The following is a 25,454-nucleotide window of genomic DNA, read 5'->3' on the forward strand; positions in this document are numbered from 1 at the left end:
GTTTGACTCACAGTATCGAAGATGATGCAATGCTTATAGCTCTTAAAGTATGTAATCGTATTTTCGAGTCAGTGTTTACTAGACTTTTTGCTTCGAATGAACGTTGCTGTCATTCCCCTGAATATTGACCATGCCTCCTGCGACACACTGAAGATGTAAACGGGATAATCCTTCACATTGAGAAGAAGTTAATCTACGGGCCTAAATGTTAGCGTACGCATTTCGTTTTTTTCCATTTTTTGCTGTGGAAACCAGCCAGCGAGATAACTTACAACCAATCATAAGGTACTTATAATCAGATTCGTACTCAATCAACATTAATAAACTGCCGCTTCTTTGGAATACATGAATTTTGATTTGTTAATTATATGAGTGAGAATGAGAACTTAATTATGGATTTTCTACTGATTGCAGATTAATAAATGGTGTTGATGGACATAGTCTTATAATGCACATGATCCTTGTCATCGGCATTACCCGTATTAGTTTTGTGTGGCAGACAATTAAAGGCACATTAAGGACAATAGGCATACTTTTTTACCATTTTGCCTGGTGTGCTTTGCTTGGGGATCTAAATACACAGAATTATCTACAGTTTTTAAGGGATATGGTGCAGCAGTTACTGGGACTCATTCCTCTAGTTATAAGGCAATCCACGCGGTACCACAACAAGAAGGATGTCCCGCCACTCCTCGCAGACAACAGACCGTCTAAAAAGAATATTCGCAAATCGTTTGACCGGTCCTTTGGGAAACACGGAATGGCGTACGCGCACACCAGACCCAGCACTTCTGGAAAGTTATCTGTGAAGAAAATTAAAACGAAAGGTCTACAAGGAAACACTGACGACTCCCGTTGATACAAAATGCCGTATAATATAGTCCTTTGCTAGATGAAATTAATCGTCTGCTGTTGCGTCTCTGGAATAGTTTTGCATCATTGCTCTAGGTTAGCAAATGGTGCAAATGGCTCTGAGCACTATGGAACTTAACACCTGAGGGCATCAGTCCCCTAGAACTTAGAACTACTTAAACATAACTAACCTAAGGACATCACAAACATCCATGGCCGAGGCAGGATTCGAAACGGTAACCGTAGCGGTTGTGCGGTTCCAGACTGAAGCGCCTAGAACCGCTCGGTCAGAAAGGCCGGCGCTCTAGGTTAGAATTTTGATAATTTGATATGACAGTCATAACAGTAATAAGCACACAAACCGCACCTGAGTTACTACGTCCCTTATCCTGGCGTAGGGATAGAGAAAACCGATAGGTTAAAACCGACACCGGTGTATTAGTTCTGATTAAATGAAATTCATCGGCATTTGTTTGGTCTCGGTTATAAAACTGTTCTTAATTTTTTATTAATAATCGTGTGAAAAAACTAAGATATCACTTTACTATGGTACCATTGCTAAAATGTTTGGTTCTCAAATGAAACTTTTAAAAAACTTGATGTGTGTAAGACTTGCCCCCACTTGATGTATATGGTAGTTTCTCGCTGTCCTATTTTGGCATCAGTTGGATTGCGCACTGGTTCCATTCGTAGACTGGAACTATTTTACGAAGTGCAGTATTTTAGTACAATGCTCCATTTGTTTTGAAAGATTAACAACGGGTGGAGGCAAAAAAAAAACTTTCAATATCACATAAAAAGAAAACATCCACAACGTTTCTGTGAAGGAAAGGTGAATTTTGTTAATATATGAATAACTCGGGCTGAGTTTCTTTGTTGCTTCAGAGTTAAAATTGATACCAGCCAAAAGTAACGATGCAGGGAAATCTACATCTTGTAACCTCGTTACCGCTGCGCTCGTCTCCTCCACTTCCGCAATCATTGCTGGAGACAGTGAGACCGCTTTCTGCCGCACACTTCGTTCTCGGTCGACTACTCTTATTATTCGCTCTGGCTGTTGTACATATTGTAAATAGCACGTCTCTCCCTACAGCTTACCCCTACTTTTTTCAGAATTTCGAATATCTTGCACCATTTTACATTGTCGAACGCTTTTTCCAGGTCGAGAAATCCTATGAACGTGTCTTGATTTTTCTTTAGTCTTGCTTCCATGATAAACCGCAACGTCAGAATTGCCTCTCTCGTGCCTTTACTTTTACTAAAGCCAAACTGATCATCACCTAGCGCATCCTCAATTTTCTTTGCCATTCTTCTGTATATTATTCTTGTAAGCAACTTGGATGTATGAGCTGTTAAGCTGATTGTGCGATAATTATCGAATTTGTCAGCTCATGCCGTCCTCGGAATTGTGTTGATGATGCTTTCCCGAAAGTCAGATGATATCTCGCCAGACTCATACATCCCACACACCAACGTGAATAGTCGTTTTGTTGCCACTTCCCCCAATGATTTTAGAAATTCTGATGGAATGTTATATATCTCTTCTGCCTTATTTGACCTTAAGTCCTTCAAAACTCTTTTAAATTCTAATTATAATACTGGATTCCCTATCTCTTCTAAATTGACTCCTGTTTCTTCTTCTATGACGTCAAACAAATCTTCCCCCTCATAGACGCTTTCAATGTATTCTTTCCACCTATCCGCTCTCTCCCCTGCATTTAACAGTGCAATTCCCGTTGCACTCTTAATGTTACCACACTCGCTTTTAATTTTGACTTTCCTATATGTTGAGTTTGTCCTTCCGACAATCATTTCTTTTTCGATGTCTTTACATTTTTCCTGCAGCCATTTCGTCTTAGTTTCCCACACTTCCTACTTATTTCATTCCTCAGCAGCTTGTATTTCTTTATTCCTGAGTTTCCCGGAACATTTTTGTACTTCCTCCTTTCACCAATCAACTGAAGTATTTCTTCTGTTACCCATGGATTCTTCGCAGTTATCTTCTTTGTACCTATGTTTTCCTTCCTAACTTCTGTGATGGCCTCTTTTAGAGATGTTCATTTCTCTTGAACTGTACTACCTGCTGAGCTATTCCTTATTGATGTACCTATAGCCTTACAGAACCCAAGCGTGTCTCGTCATTCCTTAGTACTTCCGTATCCCACTTCTTTGAGTATTGATTCTCCCTGACTAATGTCCTAAACTTCAGCCTACTCTTCATCACTACTATATTGTGATCTGACTCTATATCTGCTCCTGGTTACGCCTTACAACTCAGTATCTGATTTCGGAATCTCTGTCTGACCATGATGTAATCTATCTGAAATCTTCTCGTATAACCCGGCCTTCTCCAAGTATACCTCCTCCTCCTGTGATTCTTGAACAGGGTATTCGCTACATCTAGCTGAAACTTGTTACAGAACTCAATTAGTCTTTCTCCTCTCGCATTCCTTGTCCCAATCCCATATTCTCCTGTAACCTTTTCTTCTACTCCTTCCCCTAAAACTGTATTCCAGTCCCCCATGACTATTAGATTTTCATCCCCTTTTACATACTGTATTACTCTATAAATATCCTAATATATTTTCTCTGTCTCTTCATCTTCAGCTTGCGACGTCGGCATGTTTACCTGAACTATCGTTGTCGGTGGTGGTTTGCTTTTGATTCTGATAAGAACGACCCTGTCACTGAACTGTTCACAGAAACACGCTCTCTGCCCTACCCTCCTATTCATAACGAATCCTACTCCTGTCATATCATTTTCTGCTGCTGTTGATATAACCGTATACTCATCTGACCAAAATCCTTGTCTTCTTTCCACTTCACTTCACTGACTCCTATTATATCTAGATTGAGCCTTTGCATTTTTCTTTTCAGATTTTCTAGTTTCCCTACCATGTTCAAGCTTCTGACATTCCACCCCCCCCCCCTTAACGGTGTCTTTCCGTTGATTATTCAATCTTTTTCTCATGGTAACTTCCCCCTTGGCAGTCCCCACCCGGAGATACGAATGGGAGACTATTCCGGAATCTTTTGCCAATCATGACAGTTCTTCAATTACAGGCCACGTGTCCTGTGTATACACGTTACGGTCTGGAAAGCAGTGTTTTCCATTGCCTTCTGCATTCTCATGCCGTGGATCTTTATTGATTCTCCCGCCTTTAGGGGCAGTTTCCCACCCCTAGGACAAGAGAGTGCCCTGAATCTCTGTCCGCTCCTCCGCCCTCTTTGACAAGGCCGTTGGCAGAGTGAGGGTGACTTCTTATTCCGGAAGTCTTCGGCCGCCAGTGCTGATTATTAATCAAAATTTAAGCAGCAGCGAGATTCGATCCTGGGACCGAAGACGTTTTGATTATGAATCAAAGACGCTACCCCTTTTTTTCATATTATTCGTTATAGTTCGTTGGAATTGTTCGTGGCGGACTTCCACCGACGTCCGTTGAATTTCATTATTGATCCACTCACTCAGTTTTTTGACCGAACACTCTGAGCTACCGTGCCGAAAGTTTAGAATTCTCAACGATTACCACTAGACCACGGTCTCATCCCCCCCCTTTCACCATGGATGTTATAGGACCATTATTTCTTACATATATTTAAATGGCTTAATAGATAACGTCGGAAGTTCCATGAGGTTCTTCGCGGATGATGCTGCCGTTTACAGAGAAGTCGCAATGCTAGAAAATTGGAGAGAAATTCAGGAAAACTTGCAGAGAGTCAGCGCTTCAAGCAGGGAGTGGCAAATCGACCCTCAACGTAAACAAATGTAACGTATTGCTAATACGTAGACAGAAAGAACTTTTCTGTATGATTACACGTTTACAGAACAATGGCTCTGAGCACTATGGGACTTAATTTCTGAGGTCATCAGTCCCCTAGAACTTAGAACTACTTAAACCTAAATAACCTAAGGACATCACAAACATCCACGCCCGAGGCAGGATTCGAACCTGCGACCGTAGCGGTAGCGCGGTTTCAGACTGTAGCGCCTAGAACCGCTCGGCCACCCCGGCCGGCCAGAACAACTACTGCAAGCATGCACAGTAATATGCGTACAGAGCGATATGAAGTGGAAGGACCATATAAAATTAATCTCGGATAAAGCACACTGCAGATTGAGATTCATTGAAAGAATTGTCAGGAAATGTAGTCCATCAACCAATGAAGTAGCTTATAAAACATTCTTTCGACCCATACTTGAATATTTCTCGTCTTCCTGGGACCCGTATCAGGTAGGAGTGATATAGGAAATAGAGGAGATCCAAAGAAGTTCGTGTAGTTAGTGCGAAGCGCCACGAACGTTCTCAGCCAACTCGAGTTCCAGATGCCGTAGGAGAGGCGTTCTGCTTCATGGTGTTCCGAGAGCGTACTTTTCTAGAAGAGTCACCCAGTATATTGATTTCTCCTGCGTATATGTCGCGAAAAGACCATCAAGACCAATTCTGTGAGATTTGAGCTAACAAGGTGGCTTACCAGCAATCGTTCTTGGACGAACCATACACGAGTGGAACAAGACAACGACGAAGTGACACAGGTACACAAAGTACCCTCCGCCACACAACGTAAGGTGGCTTTCGGGGTATAGATGTGGACGAAAATGTAGTTGAAACGATTCTTGAAAATCCAGCAGTATCAGATGTTGAACAGAGCGAGCCAGTGCCTATTTTCAGCTGATCAGTATTTCATAATTGCCAAGTCTGATTTTGCCCATTGTTTGTAAACAAAATAGTTCACCACAACGCCACAATAATTTACGGCTTACGTAGGCACCACTCAGAGAGCTGTAATCAATTTTGGAAATATTTGCTATGAACCTGATGGAGTGAATTGCCTTAATGTAGGCTTAGTCTTTGCTGAACATTCCTTTGGGGGATCCCACGCGCACAGTGAAGCTGCCTCGAAGTGACATGAACATATTGTCTGCCAAAATGTTAGTTGCAGTTCATTCATAAGTTGTTTTCTTTTTGACTGACATACTTTATCCTTGATATTCCGGTACCTTGAATTTCTTGACATTTCAATGTCTGCCAAAATGTTAGTTGCAGTTCATTCATAATTTGTTTTCTTTTTGACTGACATACTTTATCCTTGATATTCCGGTACCTTGAATTTCTTGACATTTCCAGTATCTCGAATTTTTTATTATCGTTCCATAGACAGACAGAGAATGAGTGGCAGAAACACGATGCCTTCCAACATACAACCGCACAGCTGCTCTAAGAGTCTGACGCCACTGGCCATAGACGAAAACGCCGGCCGGTGTGGCCGTGCGGTTCTAGGCGCTTCAGTCTGGAACCGCGTGACCGCTACGGTCGCAGGTTCGAATCCTGCCTCGGGCATGGATATGTGTGATGTCCTTAGGTTAGTTAGGTTTAAGTAGTTCTAAGTTCTAGGGGACTGATGACCATAGATGTTAAGTCCCATAGTGCTCAGAGCCATTTGAACCATTTTTGTTAAGTCCCATAGTGCTCAGAGCCATAGACGAAAACAGTATTCACTTTTTCGACTGACGTATGCATTGCAAAACTCTCCATACTTCAACGAGGAAGCTGTGTGGTCGGTAAAACAGCAGATCACAGACTGATGGGTTTCAAGCACACAAGTAGCACACAGTCACGATATCATTGCACTTGGCATCGCGTGGCTGTTATCAGGAACACGCAGTTACAGTAAACAAGTACAGCAGTGACAGTGCTTTCAGGTCAGTTACGCATACACTGCCGAGTGGTCAGCGTGTTGTAAAATGTAATCAGTAGTGCAGTGTTATCCACAAACATGAATACCCCTTGTAAGAGGTCCGAGCAGATGTAATTTCGATGCATTGCTCATGCGCTGCATGCGATATGCAAGGTGTAAGAGAATCGCTGACCAGAGAGCAGTGTTGACTGAGTAGGAACTGTGTAGCTGTAGCAGTAAGTTGTTGCTAGTCTGCGCTTGTCTGGAGTCTGCTCTGGTCTGGTCTGGTGTATCGTGTTGGCTGGGCCGGTCGCGGTGCAGCGATGCCGGAGCCTGAGTATTATTGTATAAGGTAAAAAGCACCCTCGCGCATATCTAGTAATGTTATCTGAACTCCTATGCAAATGTTTTAAAAAGTCCTAATAATAAACTTCGTCATATAAAGCAATTTTTTTTACAAGCATTCATTTCAATTTAAAGAATTTACTAATTTCTCCAATCCATGATCATTCCGATTGTTGCAAAAGAAAAATCAGTTGCTTCCTTTCATAAATGACAAATCTATCGGCCAGCATTGCACAGAGCTGTGCCGGAAAAATTTATTGTAAGAGCAGATATTTGGCGACTTTATTGAGGTAAGAATTTTTGCTTTTTTATTCAGAATGATCTTACAGGGCCATGACGCAGCACTGCTGTCGTCCAAAATTTACCTGGTTACTGAATTTATTTTTTATTACGAGGTTTCGGAATTTTCTTGTTTCGAGCTTACATTAAATGAGAAAAGAATTTTATGGGTACATTAAATGGGAAACAAATTTTGTGTGGAGGTTAAATGTGAATGAATTTTTGTAGGGAGGTTGCAAATGAGGAAGAATTTTGTTTTGAGGTTACACTAAAATTAGAATCATTATCCATGATATTTATTTATTTTATTATTTTTTTGTGGGGACAACCGGCCAGGATCGTATTTCTTTGTGAATCTCTGAGAAGTAGTCATATATCTGCTCTTATTTACTTAAATGTAGTTTGCATCTGGCGCAACGCATTTACTAATTTGTCACTCTTTCTTTCACAGATCATCGGCAATTTATTGCTCTTTGTTGTAATTGTATTTGTTCCATTTTTGCTTTGACTTTGTTTCATTTTGTGCTTAATTTTGATTTGTGAAAAATGCCGCGAAAAACTGTTAACAGTACATCACGATATACAATAAGTGAAATAGCCGACTCGAATAATTTGACCGATGATACTTGCGACACTCAGTGTAATAGTGATAATCGTCTAATTACAGATAATCAGTGCCTACCGATCACTAGTAATGATTTTGATCCTAATGATGAACAAACAAATTCAATTATGTCCACAGTAAATGTAACAATTGATGACGCGGCACGTTCCGATACAATGAACGCTACGCAGTTTGACACACCCGGTTTGCAAAACTTGAATAGTGAACAAATACATTTTTCTCACGAAGATGAACAATGTAGTCAAAATACGTCAGATTTATTTGATTGCGAGGTAGTGACTAACAGTGCACATCCAATTGGCGAACCTTTTCAAGAATCAGAAAATGACCGAATGGTTACACAAAACGTGACAATTGCAGGTATGCCATTAAACAGCACAGAGAATAGAGTAGGTAATATTGGCATGTACCAAGTTACGGCATTATTGCTACAACTTCGTTAATCAAACAAACAACTTAGTGAAAATCTCAAACAACAACTTAATGAAAATAATGAAAATCTCAAACAACAACTTAATGAAAAACTAGACAATAATTCCAAACAGTCGAATGAAAAACAAGACAACAATTACAAACAACTTAATGAACAAAACAAACAACTTAGTGAACAGATTACAGCCGCTGCCGCGCAATGATACTAAAGAACAATTACGTGAGGAAATTCAGGGTTGTGCTAGGAGCAGTAGTGAAGAAATTATATCTGTGGCGCAAGAATTAAGTAATACACATGCAGCCACAACTAAATTACTTAGAGACGAAATTAGTGCAGTCGCTAAACAATGTTCTGTGAACGCAACACAGTTACGCGACGAGTTTAAATTAATGTCGGCAGAACTTTCATGCACACTGGATGCGAAAGTAGACACGAAATTTGACCAACAGAACAGCCAAATTGACGAACGTTTTAATCACCACTTACAAAACAGTGAAACGCATTACCGTAAATTTATACAGGAACAGAATAAAGTAAAGCAACAAGTCATGGAAACAATTACTGCACAAAGACAGGAGGATAAGCGTAAATTGTTTACGAAAGCAAAAACATACGTAGACAACAATATTGCTACAGTATCAGACGAAATTAATACTATCAAACAGTTGAACACCGAATTACATGATGAAATCTCTGATCTTAAAACAAAAACAGACACATCCACAGTAGACTTTCAGACAGTGACCGACAGACTTGAACAATTAGAACTAATACAGGATCCCGATGCCATCAAAGCAGACGTTAAGAAATTAAACAAAACCACACGTAAAATACAAGAACAAATTAATGCTTGCGATACTAAAAACGATGATCAGGTAAAAGTACTGACTGAAAAATATGATGAATTGGCCAGTCGTATTGATGTTATCGAAAGTAATAATGACACCAAATCAGACGATACGTCACCAGTTTCGTTTAATCAAACACCCGAATTCCAAAATTTACAGCAGACAATTAGTGAGATAGGTTCGTCCAATAATACATTACGTAGAAAATTGTCAACTTTACAGCAAGAAGTGACAGAGATGAAAAATGTTTCAGCCTCTAACACGGCACAGCATACGCCACATTCCGAACATTTCTCACACTCACACAGCATGTATAATGTAGGTAATTTACAGAGAGTACGTGAGTTAGATTCCGAACAGATTATCATACAATCCTGAACCTGTTCAGACATACAGAGACGATAATTTTGATTACAAGCACTTTATCGTATCGTATCGTCAAAATTATCAGCAACAGGAACCACATTTTGGTAACAATAGAGGTTTTTCCCAACAACAGCAACAAAACCAACCGGTTAGCATACCTAATCAACAATGCAGTCTGCAAGGTCAACCAAGCTTTAATGTTTCGCCGCCTACACGTATAGTGTCGGCCACACCAAATAGTAACGCACAGCAACAAGGAAATCAGTACGTACAGAAACCACACCATTTCAACTCATATCGCAATGCACCGTATAGAAATGACTATCATGACAGAGGTAAAAGTAATGAGCACAATTTTCAGCGTACGTTTAATAACAGTCGATCTTACCAGCAACAAAATCATCCGCAACAACAGATTATCATGAATGAACCAGACAGTAGATATCATCCCGAACGTAATACGTCAGGACGAAATAACAGAACAGTACAAATAGTTGAATTGCCACAGCATCCTCGCGAAAATACCAGCACGTCAGAAAGAATTTAACTAGATACAGTACAGGTTGCATCTTCCAGCAACGCAAGCAATACTTTTGACACATAGAACCTTGTTCACGAAAATTTTATTACTTTTGACGACATCCGAGACTCTTTTGCAGGAAAAACCAGTTATTCAAAAAACCTTTTCCCACCCTGTCATTGAAGTAAAGATTGGATCATCCAAATTTTCAGCAGTAATCGATTTTGGATCACCTATGTCAGTCATAAATGAAGAAACCTTCAACAAATGTAACAAAGAGAATATTTATCCTACGTTACCATTAGGCAAAACCAAAGTAAAAGGAGCAGTAGATGTAAAATTACAGACACATTTATCGTTTTGTATTGCAGGTCATACGTTTCACTCAAATTTTTGGATTGTTCCCTTATTGACAACAGACGTTATTTTAGGCACGAATTTTCTGGTACAACACGACGCAATTATTGATTTTCGAAATTCGTATTTAATGTTAAAGGATGAAAATGTACAACTGGCATTAGAATTTCAGCATTCTTTATCTGCAGAAGAACAAACAATTAATCGGACAGAGGTCATTTCTGCATCAAGCAACACGGACTGTCATTCCACATTGTTCACAGATACGTACGTACACAACTATAATACTCCAGACGAAGCCGACTATGACGTTATGCAGATGGTTTCTGATAAAGTTAAACAGAGCAGTGCAAATACAGACGACGAACGTACTCAGCTACACAAAATTCTTTTGCAGCAAGCTCCAGTTTTTGACAACGTCCCTGGTACTATGTACGGTTTTATGTATGAATTTCAAGTTAAACAGCACGACACGTTTAAAGCCAAACTTTATACCATTCCGCATATTCACAGAGAACAAGTTAAGAAAGAATTACAAGCTATGCTTGACCAAGGAATTATTGAACCGGCAGTTAGTCCGTACATAAACCCACTCCATATTGTTAAGAAAAAGGATGGTTCACTTCGTCTCGTACTTGATTCGCGTCACATCAATGACATTATTATTAATGAAACAGATCGCCCACAGACACTAGAAGAACTTCTACAGAAATTTCATGGTACTGCTATTTATTCCACATTAGACTTGAAATCGGGATTTTGGCAAATTCAGCTCCATCCGGACTGCAGAAAGTACAAGGCTTTTCTCTGTTTTGGTGACTGTTATCAGTTTTGTAAATTACCGTTCGGTTTAACTATTTCTTCAGCAGCATTTACTCGCGAATTGAATACTATACTTCCGACAGAATTAAAAGACAGAATCACAACGTATGTAGACGACATTCTTATTGCAGAAGCTAACTGGTCTGAACACAATCTGATTCTTGAACAACTGTTACGAACTTTTCGTGCACAAGGACTCACAGTTAATCTCAGTAAGTCGCACTTTGGCAAAACTTCTATAAAATTTCTTGGACATGTAATTTCAGCAGAAGGCATTGCGCCTGACCCGGAAAAACTTCAAGCTTTACGTGACATTACTATTCCTACGACGAAGAAACAACTACGCAGCTTTTTGGGTTTAATTAACGTTTTTCGTAAATTTATTGATTACTCTGCTTTAGACACCCCTAGATTATGTCAATTGACAGGTAAAAACACTATTTGGTCCTGGGATGGTCAAGCACATTCCGAATTTGTCAATCTGAAACAAGCTTTGTTGAATGCACCACTTTTATCACATCCAGATCTTACTAGAAATTTTTCCATTGCCACCGACAGTTCTAATACCGCTTTAGGCCTACACATTTTTCAGGAAATTGAAGAAGATGGTTGTACAGTAATTAAAAACTTCGCCTTTGCGAGTCGCATTCTGTCACCTACTGAACGCAATTATTCTGTCACAGAACTTGAAACATTATGTGTTGTATGGGCATTTACGAGATTTCGGGATTTTCTTTATGGAAGACACACGACTGTTTACACAGATCATAGAGCTATACAGTTTTTACTTTCCGCAAAATTTACACACGACAGGTTAAGAAGATGGAAACTTTATTTACAGGAATTTAATTTTACAATTGTTCACATTCCCGGTACACAAAATATTGTAGCAGACGCACTATCCCGTCCTCTCAGCAACAATCAGCAAGACATCGCTACCAACTTCTGCAAAGCAAATTTCAGCGTCATGTATATTCAACAAGTTGCATTTGAAAATTTCATTTCGTCGTCATTATGAGACATAGCACAAGAGCAGAGTAAAGACAACGTGTCGAAAGAAATTAAACACCTTTGGGAAGATAGGAATAATGTTACCATTAGAAACCATTACACTGTACGCAATAATATTCTGTTTCGCCGCTCTCACCCTGACAGCAACAATTGGTCGCCATTTATTCCTGACGAGGTTATTAACAAATTAATTTGGTATACTCATTTAAGTTACGCACATTATGGAGCCAGAAAATGTTTTCTTATACTGAGACAGAACTGTTATTTTGCCAATATGGAGAAACGTATTCGACGAGTTTTAGCGTCATGTAAAATCTGCCAGAAAGCTAAGTCAGATACGACTTCACATATTCCTCCATTACATCCCATTATACCTGTTAAATTGAGACACATGGCCGCTCTAGAGATTTTTGGTCCGATTCCCAGAGCTAATAGAGGTTTTTGCTACATCTTTGTCGCTGTTGAACTCACTTCGAAATTTGTTACCTTCACTCCGTTACGCAAAGCTACTGCTAAATCGATTTCAAATGCATTTGTAAAACATTTTTTATTTTATGTAGGGCATGTATCGAAAGTAATTTCCGACAATGGATCACAGTTTCGATCTGCTATATGGACACGTATGTTACGAGCTAGAAACATTTCTCCGCTCTATATATCCAGGTACCACGCTTCTTCGAACCCTTGTGAACGACTAATAAAGAAATTGGTAAACTATGTAGAATATACTGCCATAAAAAACATATTGATTGGGAGACACACATACTGTCATTCCAGGATGTAATTAACTCGATACCAAATGAATCTACTATGCTATCTCCGACTGTTATAATGAAAAATGTTGAACCACCTAACAAAATTAAAGAATTAGTATCCTTTCCTACATCTCGTCGACTACGACACCATGAAATAATCGACATTGCGCTGAACAACATCAAACGTGCCGCAGAGCGCCGGAGAAGACAGCAAAAACAGGTTTGTACACGCCGTGACTTTCACATTGGACAGAAGATATTAGTACGTACACACTATTTATCCAACTGAGGAAAGAATAGATGCTGTAAATTTGAGCTTCTATACGCAGGTCCATATCGAATTCGAAGCATTCCTCACCCCAATGTAGTACACGTCGAAACTCTGAGAACCAGAAAAAGTAAAGGCAATCACCATGTCTCCAATATTAAACCCTTTATTGAATGAACATACTTTATGATTTATCATACTATAATGCCATTTTCTGATTTTTATATGACCAATGATGCACTTATATTTATGAGACTACTTACTGATGATTATCGTATTTTTTCTTGGCAAGTGCCCGGCAAGGTAAGGTTAGCAGGTCGCTTTTCTTGTCGTTACACATCAGACCATGCACATTTTTCCAGATAAACTTACATATTTTATGACCACTTAAGCAATTATATTTATGTGACTACTTACTGATGATTATCATATTTTTTTTCTTGGCAAGTGCCTGGCAAGGTAAGGTTAGCAGGTCGCGTTTCTTGTCATTATATATCAGACCGTGCACATTTTCCATTTTTCGTGTATGTATGATTGTTTTCCTGTTTTGTTTGTATGCACTACGAAATCTTTAAGATGTAACAAACACCACTCGACTTTGACATTTTGCCTTATGATATCTCAACATCGTGACTATTTTACATTTTTTTTTGCTACTACATTATGATACTCTGTGTACATTTTTGCACCTGAACGCTGTCTATGTTTTTGACATAATACGTTTTCTGTCATGCTATGCTGTATGCTTGGTTGTATTACTAGAAACCAGTTTTTATTTAATGGGTATATGATTTAAATGCAAGATATTAATCCTTATCCATCATTTTCAGAGAGTAATAACGTGTAAAAGAAATAAATGAAACAAACCACAATGGATTACTATGAAATGGGAATTTCACCTTCGGAATGAACGAAAGAAGATGCAATACCTTGTCATGAAGAGTAAATGGATCAGAATTAACAAACATTAACAAGAATATACTATACACATCGTATGATAGCAGTTTTAACTAATTATTTTTCTTTCAGAATACGAGGCGGTTGATGCAGGCTGTCAGACAGAACTACACATCTTAGTTTTAGTGATGAAATATGCTAGAAATAAGAAACTCTATGCTATGGATAGTTGTATGAAGTAAATGGTAATATGAATAATGAAAAATGAAGTGTCTTTTTGCAGATGATAATGAATGATGATGAATAGTGATGAAGAATATGCTAATATGAATAATGAGGTTTTTCTTTGCAGGTGATGATAGTGATGAATTTTATATGGCCACTTAACACACCACTTTTAAGTTTTTCTTTGCAGATGAGAATAATGATGAAGTTTATATATTTACTGTTAGTTAAGAGATGCTATGTAGTTATTTAAGTATTTGTTGCAGATCGTTTTGACAGTATGTCTTATGTCGCATGGTATAATGACTGAATGTTTTGGAAAGGACAGCTAGAGTACATACATATTGAGTACACGTTTCATTACCTGTTAATTCGAAATTCACTACTTTTCAGCATAATATGCGTTTCTTCTTTCAGCTTAATAATCCATTTTGTATTTTTTCCAGGAGAAACTATTCATGAAATTAATGTGCTATAAGCAGTTAATTATTAAACCTGTTCTAGTACTTGCATTTTTTACCCATTTGTGTGTGTAATTCATGAATGTGATCACATATACTCTCCTTGTTTCATAACCTTGCTACAGCTGACTCATGACGAATGACATTAATAATCCTTATTTGCAGCAATAAGTCAACAGCAAATATTTCATCCCCCAGCAATTAATTATCGATCCCAACGCAATGCATTGCTAGCACAGAAAAATGTATTACCAGTCCCAAAAAATGCTACCAGTTTAAGAGAGTTCTGAGTACTACTGAATGATGTTTTCTAACCACAGACCTTGAGTAATATTTACAGTGTGTTACATTTTAAATATGTCCAATGTCACTTGAATGATGAGTTCTGAGTAATACTGAATGATGTTTTGTAACAATGTATAAAAGCTATGCCAATAATTTCTGTAAATAATATTTTTGTTATACTCTATAAATGCTATGCCAATAATTAACTCTCATTTTGAATGATGACTTCTGAATAATACTGAATAATGTTTTATAAAACTATATGAATACTTTGTAACTGGCCAATGAAGGCCACTGTTTCTTATATTTTAAATTTGTCTTATGTGGCTTGCAAAACACTCGTTCGACCTATACTTGAGTATTGCTCATCAGTGTGGGATCTGTACCAGATCGGGTTGACGGAGGAGATAGAGAAGATCCAAAGAAGAGCGGCGCGTTTCGTCACAGGGTTATTTGGTAACCGTGATAGCGTTACGGAAATGTTTAACAAACTCAAGTGGCAGACTCTGCAAGAGAGGCGCTCTGCATCGCGGTGTAGCTTGCTCGTCAGGTTTCGAGAGGGTGCGTTTCTGGATGAGGTATCGAATATATTGCTACCCCCTACTTATACCTCCCGAGGAGATCACGAATGTAAAATTAGAGAGATTAGAGCGCGCACGGAGGCTTTCAGACAGTCGTTCTTCCCGCGAATCATACGTGACTGGCACAGGAAAGGGAGGTAATGGCAGTGGCACGTAAAGTACCCTCCGCCAGACACCGTTGGGTGGCTTGCGGAGTATAAATGTTGATGTAGATGTAGATGTCACTTACATGCTTTATATATGAATACCAGTAGCTTGATGCTACACTCATTAGCTCCTGTTTTGAATTATGACTTCTGATGGTTTGTAACTGGCCAATGAGTGCCAATGATTACTATAACTAGATGAATTATGTTAATGCTATGCCATTAATTAACTCTTGTTTTGAATGATGACTTCTGAACAATGCATAAAAATGTTTAGTAACTGGCCAATGAGTGTCAATGTTCACTGTAATCAGATGACTTATGAATAATATTCTGTAATACTTCATACATAGTACAGAAATGTTTAGTAACTAGGCAATGAGTGCCACCAATTACTCAAATCGGTTGATGGACTAGTGTAATTCTCAATTATGACTAGCATAAGACTTAATGTCCTTGACCTTCTGACCTAATTACCAGAAATTACTGCAATATCCGTTTGTCCTGTCCATCCTCATGATCATGGAGCACTATACTTGGTTTTTGCACTAATTCTACGTTGGTGAAAGAGTATGGATTCTGCAAGAGTGTGGTGTTGACACATCATGCCGTCCACCACCTTGAACAATGGAGATGTTATTGTGGTTCCACTGTTTGGTGTACCAAAATGATAACATTGAATATTAATACGACATTTCAGTGTCTTGGCTACACTGATTAATACTTCAGGGACGAGAACTTCAGATTGTCTCACTTGGTGTTGTGCTACTGTAGAAAGATATGGACTTTCAGTGCAGCTACGTGCAACCTACTGTGCTACAACCATGATTAAATCCTTCCCTTTCCTAGTTCTTATAAAATGGTATATATATATATATATATATATATATATATATATATATATATATATTGCATGTGCACTTTATGTCATTTATTAATATGTTTTGTACTCATTGCGTATACTAGTTCTTGTAAAATGGTAGAAATATATACAGTGCGTGTGCACTTTATGTCATTTGTTAGTATGTTTTGTACTCATTGCGTACACATTTTGTAATTTCTTGATGTGTTCTGTACTCAGTGCATGTGCACTCTGTTTTATTTTATGTTCTGCATTTATATATATGTATATACTTTGCGACTGTAAACGTACTTAATTAAGAAAAATTTGTTGCTCATGGCAAGTCCAATTGACTCACCATCGCTGCCAAATTTTGGCCCCCCCCAGTGGAGGGTTATGTAAGAGGTCCGAGCAGATGTAATTTCGATGTATTGCTCATGCGCTGCCTGCGATATGCAAGGTATAAGAGAATCGCTGACCAGAGAGCAGTGTTGACTGAGTAGGAACTGTGTAGCTGTAGCAGTAAGTTGTTGATAGTCTGCGCTTGTCTGGAGTCTGCTCTGGTCTAGTATAGTGTATCGTGTTGGTGTCGCGGTGCAGCGATGCCAGAGCCTGAGTATTATTGTATAAGGTAAAAAGCACCCTCGCGCATATCTAGTAATGTTATCTGAACTCCCATGCAAATGTTTTAAAAACGTCCTAATAATAATCTTTGTCATATAAAGCAATTTTTTTACAAGCATTCATTTCAATTTAAAGAATTTACGAATTTCTCCAATCCATGATCATTCCGATTGTTGCAAAAGAAAAATCAGTTGCTTCCTTTCATAAATGACAAATCTATCGGCCAGCATTGCACAGAACTGTGCCGGAAAAATTTATTGTAAGAGCAGATATTTGGCGACTTTATTGAGGTAAGAATTTTTGCTTTTTTATTCAGAATGATCTTACAGGGCCATGACGCAGCACTGCTGTCGTCCAAAATTTACCAGGTTACTGAATTTATTTTTTATTACGAGGTTTAGGAATTTTCTTGTTTCGAGCTTACATTAAATGAGAAAAGAATTTTATGGGTACATTAAATGGGAAACAAATTTTGTGTGGAGGTTAAATGTGAAAGAATGAATTTTTTTGGGGAGGTTACACTAAAATTAGAATCACTATCCATAATATTTATTTTATTATTTTTTTGTGGGGAGGTTACACCCTGGCAGTGGCAAACTTACGAAAATGTCTCGAAAGTGGACACAGTCAGGCGGCAAAGAGCTTACATTCGAAGTTGTACAATTGTCCGCCTCTGTAGCTGCCCTTTCAGCGCGACCAATTGTTAACCGAAGAGGCCCGGGTTCGCTTCCCGGGCGCGTCGGAGATTTTCAGCGCTCGGTCACTGGGTTTTGCGTCGTGCTCATGATCGTATCGTCGTACTTGACATTGCGCTATTGATATGGCTATATGAACAGGTCTCTAAAGTCAATAAAAAAGTAGAAAATTAAAAAGTTTTACAATTTGTCAGGAAGAAGAATGATGCCTCTACAGAAAGAATCTTGTGAGCTGTAAAAATGGTAGGGAAGCCAGAAATAACAGTAAAATACAATTTGAACGATTAAGAAAACGGAAGAAAATAAGGAAAAGTTAAAACTTCTAGAAACCAAACGCGTTCTGGAAAAGTGTTTCTCTGGTTGATTTCGAGAGTGCACTCATTCCAAAATATTTTTGGAGACTTATGAGCAGGAGAAGGAGTTACAAAAGTTGAGAAACCTATTTATATTTAAAAAAAAAATACTTTCAGGGAGCAAAGGAAACATTTCGGAAGATTTGGACAAAGATGAGATTTCGTTCCAAAAAATGTAAAAAATAAGAGAATCATCAATCAGAACGTTTCGACATAGTTTCAAAGCATGCGGAAGGGATCCAAATGAACCACTGATATTCACGGGTGAAACCTGGGTAGCTACTCATGCCATGAAAAAGTGCTAGCAGCATGAAGAAGTTGCGGATGTAACGACTAATTGCAGTGAACGACAAAGAATTACACCCTAGGTGACAAAAGTCATGGGATACCTCCCAACATCGGGACGGATATCATTCTGCCCAGCGTACTGCACCAACTCGACGTCACAGGGACTCAACAAATAATTGGAAGTATCCTTCAAAAATACTCAGCCATGCTGACTCTACAGCCATCCATAACTGCGAAAGTGTTGCAGGTGTAAGATTTTGTGCACGAACTGATCTCTCGATAGTCTCATAAATGTTCGATGGATTTCATTTCGGACGACCTATGTGGCCAAATCTTTTACTCGAATTGTCCAGAATGTTCTTCACTTGCGAACAATTGTGGCCCAGTGACAGGTCGCATTGTCATCCATTAAAATTCCATCATTGTTAGGGAATATGAAGTTCATGAACATGAATGATTGCAAAGCGTCTCCAAGTAGTCAATAATCAGTTCAGTTGGATCAAAGGACCCAATCTGTACCATGTAAACAGAGCCCATACGATTAAGAAATCACCACCATATCACACAGTAGCTTGTTGACAACTTGTGTTCATGGCTTCGTGGCATCTGTGCCACACTCAAATCCTACCACCACCTCTTACCAACTAAACTCTAGAATCATCTGACCAGGCCGCTATGATCCAGTCGTCCAGTATCCAACCGATATGGTCACTGGCCCAGGAGAGGCGCTACAAGCGATGTCGGGCTTTTAGCAAAGACTCGCGACGGTCCGCTGCCATTGCCAGCTAACGCCAAATTTCGCCGCTTTGTCCTAACGGATACGTTCATGGTACGTCCCAGATTGATTTCTGCGGTTATTTCACGCAGTGTTGCTTGCCTGCTAGCACTGACAACTCTACGCAAACGCCGCTGTTCTCGATCGTTAATTGAAGTCCATCGGCCACTGTGAAATTTGGTATTCTCGACACACTCTTGACACTGTGGATCTAGAAATATTGCATTCCCTAATTATTCCGAAATGAAATGTCCCATGCGCTTAGCTCCAATTGCCATTCCGCATTCAACTCTGTTAATCCCCGTCGTGCAGTCATGACCACGTCGGAAACCTTTTCACATGACACACCTGAGTTCAAACCACAGCTCCGACAGTATATGCCCGTTTATGCCATGTGTACGCGATACTAATGCCATCTTTAAGCGTGCATATGGCTATCCCATGTCTTTTGCCACCTGAGTGTAAACTTATTCACACTGGATGAGCAATGCGATTAATAGAGGGTGCAGAGTTAATTTATGATTCGTAATCTCTCGTGGTCTCGCGGGTTCGATTCCCGGCGGGGTCAGGGGTTTTCTCTGCCTCAAGATGACTAGGTGTTGTTGTGTCGTCTTCATCATCATCATTCAACTCCATTACGATCGGAGGAAGGCAATGGCAAACCACCTCCACTAGGACCTTGCCTAGTACGGCGGTGCGGGTCTACCGCATCGTTCCCCTACGCTCTGGCACGGAGTATGAGACTGCATCATCATCAATCTAAATCCCAAATTATCATGGTTATATGAATGGGTATAACTGTGTCAAATGGTTACAAGGGAAGCTGATTTCTAATATAAGAGCTGGTAGTATTGTTATTCTTCATAACGTACCGTATCACATTGTTTAGGCAAGTAAAGCCCTAACTACTGCAACGCTCCGAATGGCTCATTCTGATCAAAATTAATTCTCAATCGAGCTTAACAAGAAAAGATCTTTTACAAATTTTCTGTTACAGTAAGCCAAATCCTATTTTTAAAGGAAATATTTCAAAGCTTAAGGGACTTACTTTCCCGAGCTGCCCATCATATCAATGTTATTTGAACCCTGCAGAACTAATCTAGAATACAGTGCAACAGAAAGTTGTAGGTAAAACTTTATTTCATTAACTACACTAAGACAAATAACCAAAGATAACTTTATCTAAGATCCTAATATGATCGGTCAAAAGCGTATGAACGTGTTACAGGATATGAAAATGAATATTGTCGCTGAGTTGTGTTAATCGAAGAAGCGACAGAGAGTATAATACTCAATGCTGTTCTGGAAAGTGTAGATGAAAACGCAGCACATGACAACGACACTGATATTGAAAGTGACGTGGTAGATGAAACTGGAACGGATTCCAACGAAACAGAAACGGCAGATGAAGAATTTGCTGTCCACCCCTTGTGTGAGGGACCATCCACTTCATAACTCTAATCAACAAAGTTATCGAGTATTCATTGCATAGCTGTCGCTGTAGCGTCCTTCCTTGCCTCCATGACACTGATTACTAGCTGACTCGTGACAAGCCGATCGAAGCACCCTCAGTTCCAGAGGCAGAAACATCATAGTCGAATAATAAACACACGAACAATATCTGTGAGCTACGCGTTTACTTACATTTGGGAAAGTAGGGAAGACGTTCGTGGGACACCTTCTCATAACAACAAGACAGCGATTTGTGGTGCAGTTATCATGTTACTATTTGATCAGGTTCTACACGTAAACAGTGAACCGCCGATTCTTTAAATAACCGAACTCCCGTGTGTAAAACATCTTCAAACTCATGACTACTTTAAAAATAAGTTAGTGTGTAAACTATTTGACGTTAAACATATAAGCGAGGAGAAGTTCAGGAAACGATTGAAATTATTTTTAAACTTTGTTGGTAGTCGTTAAGTGCACACGTTATCAAACACTAAATGAGTGTAGTCTGGATATTTTGCGTTCAGTTTTAAGAAAAAGGTACCTTCACGTATGTCAGTGTTTATGAAGTCGTATCTCCTGAACTAAGTCTGAAAGAAAGATATAATTTTGCAGATATATTCATGGTATACGTGGATACTTCTGTAAAATGTGCTGCGAATAGAGGTAGTAATCAAGAAATAACTTAAAAGCCATCCCAGTTTTACTATATGAAAAGCGAAAATGTGATAAGTGATACAGTTTTTCTCTGTTGTCATTTTGTGAGGAGAGTGAGTGATATAAAGTTTCACAAAGGTTTGAAATTATTTGTAAAGTTTATTGCAAGTCAGAAATGCTCTCTCTCAAGTACTGGATGATTATAGTCTGCATAATCTGCGCTCCGTAAGTTACGCTACCCCGGGACTTATACACCGTTTTTAACTGTAATACTTGTATTATTGTATTAAACCTTTAACATAAGATTATGCCTCTTAACGAGTAGATTCTAATAAAATTTTAAATTTTTAAATTTCCGCACTACTTACGTGAAATATTGAAAATCAGATTTTTGTTATCTTGGAAGCCGCAAGATAGGCAACCTGAAACGTGGATTCTACACCATGAACCATGAGCCATGGCCCATGAACCATGAACCATGGACGGTGAACCATGAACCATGAAGCATGAGCCGAGTTAGTAGCTAAGTAATATATACGTTCTCTTCGTAGCCTCTCCCCAATGTAACAGAAAAAAACAGTGCAGTTCTATTAAAAAGTAATTCTTATAATTCGACAGCTATAAACGTTAAAGCTTACCTGCTTACGTCGGAAAATTCGCCACATTGTCCAGATACTTTACCAAAACCGCACCGCAATATGTTTACGCGTTCTGGACACCAGCGAGCTCAAACGTTTCTTACAAGAAAAGTATTTACTTTCGAACGAACATATCTGTTTCAAATTTTGGTTACAGGACCATCAAGCACCTCTGAATGCGCTGCTGAGTGTCGTTTTTCCGCAAAATTCTGTAAACGTTCTCTAGATGACACTACAGTCGTCATTGCAGAAGCCAAATGGAATGCAGATATCTTAATTATAGACGCAAATGAGGACTGTCAATAAAATGCTCTAAACAATATGAATGACTACAAAACACATAGTGAAGAAATCCAAGCTGATCACGTCATAACTGCACATTCTACAATATCAATGCTGAACGTCACGCCAATAACACTTTTAAAGCTATCCTCAGGTTCAGCAATATCGAAGCCAGCGTTCTGCTACGTATAACTAGGCGTTGGTCTATATACTTCTACGTGTAATTGACTGTAAATGACAGAATGCATTTTCATGATGAATAATCTGTCGATCAATTTTGGCTGCATGTCCCTGGAACGTAGTTTAAGAAATTCTCTTATTCTATTGGTGTATATTTTATGTTGCCCGAAGAAACACAGGTCCAGAGACTGTCCATATTTTGTAGTTTTAGATAGAACGGTTTTTAAAACTACATCTTCTCCTGTGTAGGCGCTTTCAATAGTTCTAGTTCATCCGTATGTTCAGACCAGCAGTCACTAAGTACTAGTGAATTTGCCGGCAAATATGAACCCAAATGTGACAGGAAAAACATCTTCACATGTTCTTTCATCACATTTCTGCTCACACTTTCATCTATGAACACATTTGGAGGACACGATTTTTCTGTTTCCGTTGACACACGGGGACCAAATTTACCATTTGGAAGTTTGCCTGCGAATCGTCTGTCCATTGATACATACTCGTCGATCGTGTAGCTGTGTGTTGCACTGTTAACTAATTGCAACGTCGAGACTGTTTCTCTCCCCTTTCACGGAAAGTGCCCTTTCGGAAAAAGGCTCATACCTATACTGACTCTCATCACAATTCCATACAGGGCCCAACTGGATATTTTCTATCCTGTTACGTGCACTGACTTCAGCAGCAAGTTTCTGAGCTCCTTGAATCATCTTTTCTTACTCGTCCTTTTCTTCATACATGGAGCATAGTTATACGGCATGATGTAATCCTAACACCATTCGCAAACTGCTAATAAAGCCAAGTAACACCGTAGAGTTTGTACACCCGAGATTTCCGGCTACTTCTGATGCCCCAAGCTCTAAATTACAATAGTGAACGGAAGAACCACATTCTCACGCTTCATCAAACTTCGCCGTAACACCCTACCTGATGATAATGAACTGCAGCGTACGATTTCCTTTGAAAACTGTATGGCCTTCTCTTTTCTTTTCCAGCACGCTTTTAACTTTGCTTTTAGCCTTCACTTTAGGGTATCCTTACAGTATCTTGTCAGAAGTGTTGATAATCATCGTACATGTATGTGGTCTCTTGTGTGTTGTCATCAAACACCGTGATGACACTTTCGACTTTCAAATTCTTGTTAGGAGAAGGTTGGAATTCAGTTTCACTGCTTCCATCGCCTCTTCTCAAACTTTCCATATCACTAACACGTGCAGTGAGGTGTTCATCATTATCATCACTGGCATCACAATTACGTGTTAGCGTTAAACCAGTATCCGTTTCTAACTGGTGGTAACATTTCTGCACTATAACAGATACCAGAAAACATCCGGATGAATCATCTTCTACACCAGTACCATCATTACGAAGAACAGTTCGTAACTTCATCTCAGCCAATCGCAGGGTTGATTACCAATCGCCGTCCCATCTGACGCTTCACTACACAAATAACTTCACAAAATGCAACTTTACGTACACTCTGCGCCGTCTCTACTCCTCTCAGCTGGCATAGTGGCAGGAACGGTTTACTCAGCGTTCTCTAATGAACGGGTGCCGAAGTTTGTAGATAAATGAATATCACTGGTTCGATAAGGAACCTACGTATGATACCTCATGGGAGTGAGGCGTAAAGTTGTTTGTTCAAACTCAAACACTTTCCTTGTCAGCCAAGGCTGGATGCGGAACAATGAATTCAAGCAACTGATACTAAAGGGTTAAAAACAGCAAAACACAGAACTTGAAGTTGGCTGCAGTGCGCAGCATGGCATGACTACTATACCTCGCTCTCGATCATAATCCGTAAACTACGAGCTAAAATGGATTTGTTACCATACTGAATAAATGGAAAGAACTTGTATTTGGCCTAATGAAAGAAAAATATATTTGTAACGTTAGAAAAACCTTTGACGTATATTAGTACCATGTGCGAAGAATGTGTAATCAGTAGTTTACTGATTCATATTTGCGTATGTTTTGTGTTCTGTAGCGTAAATTAAGGTATCTACACTCCTTACAAGACTGTAATGCGCAGACAGACGAATAATCTAAAACATTTGGAAAACCCAAGTGGTGAGATGAAGACGCCGGCGGAGTGTGAACTAACCTGTTCAGTGTGGTCATCCTGATGAAAACTACCTGAAAATGTGCACGTGGTGTGCTGCACTTGTGACAGGGAGCTGCAGACCGTCGCCTTTTGTAGACACGGAAGAACTGCGCGCCTCGTGGAGTTTCTGCGATAAGCAGTAGTTTTCCTTTCCGGCTTTTCCCGTATCATATACGTACATTACTCACAGGCGTCAACAGTTTAGTACAACTTAAAACGTCAAGTGAGTTACGAAAGAGGCATTAAAACGCCGCGAACAGTCGGCCCGTGAGTACTGTTTCTCAGTCGAAACGAGTGATTTCACGAAGTACGTCACGAAGTGCCCCAGTTTACGACCTGCACCACTCACGCCGTTCCAGGAATGCCTGAAGGGCGCGTCCTAGAGGTCAACGCGTTTTAAAGATAATTCTGCTTTGTACTCTACGCCACGTATTCTGGTACCAATAAATTTTTAGCGAATATCATCACGGTTTCTTCAAGTATTTATCGTGGAGTTACTTATAATAAATGGCTGCAGTAACAATAACAATTGAATCCATTATTGTTGTGAGGACTGCGACTGGCAATCAAAATAAAACGCAAATTTACAGTTCTGCGTCAGTCTCGATATTTTTATTCGTGTAGCTGTGTAGCAAATTCAGCGATGGCACAATCACCGTAATAAATCGGCATTAAAGCTTTGCACTCACACATATAAATACATCAGATTATACAGTTTACATATTTGATCGTAGGCTTTGCGTGATGTTTTCATTTAACTTTCTCATCAGCAGTTTCCATTTTATTTGTAATAAATGATTGAGGAAAGAAATATTAAAA

The 25,454-nt window shown here is 39.2% G+C and overlaps 1 protein-coding gene across 1 annotated transcript in view; it reads right to left on the reverse strand.

Annotated features, from left to right (window-relative positions):
• LOC124796327 (venom allergen 3-like) overlaps nt 1-24,715 on the reverse strand; it is a 106,448-nt gene extending 81,733 nt beyond the window's left edge. The window contains exon 1 of the mRNA XM_047260457.1: nt 24,636-24,715. Within this exon, the coding sequence (XP_047116413.1) occupies nt 24,636-24,652 (17 nt within the window). The 5' untranslated portion in view covers nt 24,653-24,715. The remainder of the gene's footprint in view (nt 1-24,635) is intronic.
• Nucleotides 24,716-25,454: the final 739 nt, after the last annotated feature.

Source organism: Schistocerca piceifrons, chromosome 4 (assembly GCF_021461385.2).
Source record: "Schistocerca piceifrons isolate TAMUIC-IGC-003096 chromosome 4, iqSchPice1.1, whole genome shotgun sequence".
Classification (NCBI taxonomy): Eukaryota; Metazoa; Arthropoda; class Insecta; order Orthoptera; family Acrididae; genus Schistocerca; species Schistocerca piceifrons.